Genomic DNA, 5,658 nt, shown 5'->3' with positions numbered 1-5,658 from the left:
ACTGGTTGGTATCTTTATTGGAGTTGCATTGTGCTTGTGTGTTAGTTTAGGGAGAACTGGTTGGTATCTTTATTGGAGTTGCATTGTACTTGTGCATTAATTTGGGGAGAATTGATGTTTTTATGATGTTGAGCGTTTCTTCCAAGAACAAGAGATGTTTTTCCATTTGTTCAAGTTTACTTTCAGGTCACTCAGGAATATTTTAAATTTTCTCTTATGTGTTTTTCACATGTCTTACTAAGTTTATTTCTCAGCATTTAATCACCTTTGTTTTTAATTTAAATGGAGTTTCTTCACCATTATATTTTCTAATTCTGAACTATCCAGTACAGTAGCCACTAGTCACATGTTATTGACAAGCACTTGAAATGCGGCCAGTTCAAATTGAGAAGTGTTACAAGTGTAAAATATACACTGGATTTTGAAAACCTAGTGTGAATTAAAAACAGTGAAATATCTCAGTATAATTTTTAATATTGGTTACATGTCTAAATCATACTATTTTGGATATATTTAATTAAATATATTACTGCAATTAATTTCACCTGTTTCTTTAAAAAAGTTTTTTTTAATGTGGCTTTTAGAAAAATCTTATGTGTGTGGCTCAGACTCAGATTCTCTCTCTCTCTCTCTCTCTCTCTCTCTCTCTTTCTTTCGTTCTTTCTTTCGAGGCAGAGTCTCACTCCATCACCCAGGCGGGAGTGCAGTGGCGCAATCTCCGCTCACTGCAACCTCCGTCTCACTGCGGCCTCTACCTCCCAGGTTCAACTCCACCTCCCGGGTTCAAGCAGTTCTCATGCCCCACCCTCTCAAGTAGCTGGAATTATAGGTGCCACACCAGTACACTCATTTAATTTTTGTATTTTCAGTAGAGACCAGGTTTTACTATGTTGGCCAGGCTAGTCTCGCCTCCAACCTTAGCCTCCCAAAGTGCTGGGATTACAGGCATGAGCCACTGCGCCCAGTCTCAGATTGTATTTCTGTTGGATAGTGCTGCCCTACCTGGTTATTTGTGTGTGAAAGCTATTGATTTATATATGTATGATTGATTGATTGATTTTGAGATGGAGTTTCACTCGTTGCCCAGACTGGAGTGCAGTGGTGCATTCTTGGCTCACTGCAACCTCTGCCTCCCAGGTTCAAGTGATTCTGCTGCCTCAGCCTCCCAAGTAGCTAGAATTACAGGCAAGCAAAACCACGCCCAACTAATTTTTTATATTTAGTAGAGACAGAGTTTTACCATGTTGGTCAAGTTGGTCTCGAACTCCTGACCTCAGGCGATCCACCCATCTTGGCCTCCCAAAGTTCTGGGATTACAGGTGTGAGCCACCACGCCCGGCTGTATGTTTGTTTTTTTGTTTTTATTTATTTTTATTTTTATTTATTTTTTGAGATGGAGTTTCACTCTTGTCACCCAGGCTGGAGCGCAATGGTGCGATCTTGGCTCACTGCAGCCTCCGCCTTCTGGGTTCAAGCTATTCTCCTGCCTTGGCCTCCCAAGTAGGTGGACTATAGGCGCACACCACCACGCCCAGCTGGTTTTTGTATTTTTGGTAGAGATGGGGTTTCACCATGTTGGCTAGGCAGATCTCAAACTCCTGACCTCAAGTGATCTGCCCTCCTTGACCTCCCAAAGTGCTAGAATTACAGATGTTAGCCACCTCGCCCTGCCTATATGTTAGGTTTATATCTTCTACTTTACTGAATTGTTCTATTATTTGAGTCTTACTGTTGATTCTCTGGGGTTTTCCAGGCATTCTATTACATATGTGTACAAATAGAGAAAGCTTTACCTCTACTTTTTCCATTCTTATGCCTCTAATTGTTTTCTTTTACTTAACTGCATCTTTTCTGATCTTAACAGAAATGTCTCTGGTGTTTCCACATTAAGTAAGATGTTGGCTTTAGGTTTATATATTATAAGATAATTATTTGAAATTGGCCACATTAAAAAAATTTAATGTTAAAAAAATGTCCAGCGATTCCTCATCTCTTGAGTGTTTTTCGTTAGGAATGGGTGTTAAACTTTAAAGGTTTTCTAGCATCTGTGGAGATAACCATGATGTTTCTTCTTAGACGTATTAATATGGTGTTTTATGTTACTTGATTTTTAAGTATGAACTGAACTTGAATTCCTGCAATAAAGCTCACTTGATTGTGGTATATTCTTTTGTTTTGGAATCTGTTTACACTATTTAATATATTTACACCTATATTATTTTTAGGAGAGATGGGTCTGTGACTTCTGTTTTTGTTCTGTCTGTATTATCTTTGAGTGTCAATATTATACTTGCCTCATAAAAAGAATTAGGAAGTTTTTGGCTGGGCACGGTGGCTCATGCCTGTAATCCCAGCATTTTGGAAAGCTGAGGGGGGTGCAGATCACGAGGTCAGGCGTTTGAGACCAGCCTGGCCAACATGGTGAAAACCCATCTCTACATTTTCAGTGATCTGGAACAGTTCACTCTGGGACCATCCAGGCTTTAAAGGTTTGAGAGAAATCCCTTTGCAGGCCCCGTGGACCTGGTGTGTTTTCTGTGGTCCTTGCTAGCAGTCTTCTCCCCTCTCTGGAAATTATTCTATCTCTAGTGAGGTTAATTATGGTAAACCATCTTTCTGTAGTAAATTATTCTTTTCAACTAGATTTTCAAATTTATTTACATAGATGTGTGCAAGGTAGGCTCATCATAGTTTTAAATTTCTTTGCAATGACTGTTTTCACCTGTCATTTCTTAGTTTGTATATTTTTCCTTTCTCCCTGTTTTGCCTAAGTTAATGGTTTGTGTATTTTGTTAGTGTCTTAAAATCTTGTTAATTTATTATTTAGGTTTACTGTTTTTCTTTTTTTTTTTTTTTTTTCCCCGAGATGGAGTCTCGATCTGTTGCCCAGGCTGGAGTGCAGTGGCGCCATCTCAGCTCACTGAGCTCCGCCTCCCGGGTTCACGCCATTCTCCTGCCTCAGCCTCCCCAGTAACTGGGACTACAGGTGCCCGCCACCACGCCTGGTAACTTTTTTGTATTTTTAGTAGAGACGGAGTTTCACCATGTTAGCCAGGATGGTCTCCATCTCCTGACCTCGTGATCCAGCCGCCTTGGCCTCCCAAAGTGCTGGGATTACAGGTGGGAGCCACCGCACCCAGCCTACTGTTTTTCTTTACCTCCTTTCTTTCTTTTTTATTTTTTATTTTAAGACAGAGTCTCACTCATTGCCCAGGCTGGAGTGCAGTGGCACAATCACGGCTCACTGCAGCCTCAACTTTCCCAGGCTCGGGTGATCTTCCCCCACCACCTTCTCAAGTAGCTGGTACCACAGGTGGGCACCATCACACTCGGCTAATTTTTTTTGTAGTGTTTGTAGGAACAGCATTTCGCCAGATTGCCCAGCCTGGTTTCAAACTCCTGGGCTCAAGCCATCCGCCCACCTAGGCCTCCCAAAGTGCAGGATTACAGGCATAAACCACCGTGCCCAGCCTACCTCGTTAATTTCTGCTTTCGTCTTTATTTTCTTTCTGTGTTTTCTTTGGTTTTACTTTGTTGGGGTTTTTTCTAACTTTTTAATTTAGAAATTTAGTTCATTTTGTTTTTTTCTTCCACGTTTATTGATAAAAGTGTTCAGCACATGGAACTTTCCTCTGATCTTTTTCTTAGCCATATCCCATAGAGTCTGATAGATAAACAAAGTTTTGTTTGATTTGTTTTTGAGATGGAGTCTCTTTCTGTCACCCGGACTGGAGTGCAGTGGCACGATCTCAGCTCACTACAACCTCTGCCTGCTGGGTTCAAGCAGTTCTCCTGTCTCAGCCTCCCGAGTACCTGGGATTACAGGCATGCGCCACCATGCCCGGCTAATTTTTGTATTTTTAGTAGAGACGAAGTTTCACCATATTGGTCAGGCTGGTCTTGAACTCCTGACCTCATGTGATCCACCTGCTTTGGCCTCCTAAAGTGCTGAGATTACTGGTGTGAGCCACCACCCCCAGCCTCCATTATTTTTTTAAAGAAATTCTGGGCTGGGCGCCATGGCTCATGCCTGTAATCCCAGCACTTTGGGAGGCCGAAGCAGGCCGATCTCTTGAGGTCAGGAGTTCAGAAACCCCGTATTTACTACTAAAAATACAAAAATTAGCTGGGTGTGGTGGCACGTGCCTGTAGTCCCAGCTACTGGGGAGGCTGAGGCAGGAGAATCGCTTGAACTTGGGAGGCAGAGGTTGCAGTGAGCTGAGATTGTGCCACTGCACTCCAGCCTGGGAGACAGAGTGAGACTCCATCTCCAAAAAATAGAAATTCTGTGATTTCCATGTGTTTTTTTCTTTCACTCGATAGTGTAATAGGCAGCTTTTAAGTTTCCAGGTAGGAGAAACTTTTTTATTGTTAATAATTTATAGGTTTTTTTCATTGCGATCAGAGAATATTGTTTTTCTGTTTTGCAAAACCTATTGATACTTTCTGAGGCCCAGTGTATGTCAGCTTTTGTAACTCCTCCATGTGTACTTGATAGAAGTGTATTTTCTTGGGTCTTGGTGTAGAGTTCACTGTGAGTGTGTATATATGTACATATGTATTTCCATATGGAGATACATACATGTATACACCTCCATGATACATTAATTCTGTTGTTTAGGTCTTCTGTATATCCTTATTTTGTGTCCTCATGGCCTGTCTTCTGTGGCTTCTTATTACTATTATTATTATTTTATTATTATTATTTTTTTTTCTGAGACAGAGTTTCATTCTGTCTCCCAGGCTGGAGTGCAGTGGCCGGATCTCAGCTCACTGCAAGCTCCGCCTCCCGGGTTCACGCCAGTCTCCTGCCTCAGCCTCCCAAGTAGCTGGGACTACAGGCGCCCACCACCTCGCCCGGCTGAATTTTTGTATTTTTGGTAGAGACAGGGTTTTACCATGTTAGCCAGAATGTTCTCGATCTCCTGACCTCGTGATCCGCCCGCCTTGACCTCCCAAAGTGCTGGGATTACAGGCGTGAGCCACCGCGCCCGGCCCTATGGCTTATTATTAATACGTTTCTGTTTTTCTTGCATTTCCTGTTTCTGTGTGGTTTGGTGCACATTCCTGTGATATACTCTTAGTTATTTGTGGCTTTTTGTGTTGAGAAGCGGCCACCTTCTGGTTGTGCTTTGTGCCTGTGGCCTGAGTCCTGCTCTGTCTGCATTGTGATTGCTGCCCCTGCTCTCTTCGGCCCATTTGCCTGACGAGGCAGCCTTGTCCTTGGCCCTTTGTTTCTAGCCTTTTCCTGAGTGCCTTGGGTTTAGGTCGTTCTCCTGTGTGAAGCACACCTGAGGTTTGCTTTGTGAGCCAAATTGAAAATCTTCTCTTCAGTCAGTTAAGCCCATTCACACTTAGTGATACAACTATGTGGTTGGTCTCAACCCTGTCACTATTTTATAATTTCTGTATTTTATATTTACTGTGTGTTTTTCGTGTGTGTGTGTGGGTGGGTTGTGGGTTTTTTTGCTTTTTAATTTCTAAAAATATTTTGGGGCCAGGCGTGGCTCACGCCCGTAATCCCAGCACTTTGGGAGGCTGAGGCAGGCAGATCACCTGAGGTCAAGAGTTCAAGACCAGCCTGGCCAACATGGTGAAACCCCGTCTCTACTAAAAAATACAAAAATCAGCCAGGCATCATGGTGCATACCTGTAGTC

The 5,658-nt window shown here is 42.5% G+C and overlaps 1 protein-coding gene across 6 annotated transcripts in view; it reads left to right on the top strand.

Annotated features, from left to right (window-relative positions):
* Window positions 1-5,658, top strand: part of FAM193A (family with sequence similarity 193, member A) — a 281,515-nt gene that overhangs the window by 245,330 nt on the left and 30,527 nt on the right. Inside the window, exon 19 of one of the 6 annotated variants that reach the window (XM_011970846.1) lies at window positions 1,088-1,185. The exons of the other annotated variants lie outside the window; for them this stretch is intronic. Within the exon in view, the coding sequence (XP_011826236.1) occupies window positions 1,088-1,185 (98 nt within the window). The remainder of the gene's footprint in view (window positions 1-1,087; window positions 1,186-5,658) is intronic. 6 annotated transcript variants of the gene reach the window in all.

Source organism: Mandrillus leucophaeus, unplaced genomic scaffold (genome assembly GCF_000951045.1).
Source record: "Mandrillus leucophaeus isolate KB7577 unplaced genomic scaffold, Mleu.le_1.0 Scaffold98, whole genome shotgun sequence".
Lineage (NCBI taxonomy): Eukaryota > Metazoa > Chordata > Mammalia > Primates > Cercopithecidae > Mandrillus > Mandrillus leucophaeus.
The sequence above is the reverse complement of the archived record's forward strand: the minus strand, read 5'-3'. Positions and strand labels throughout refer to the sequence as shown.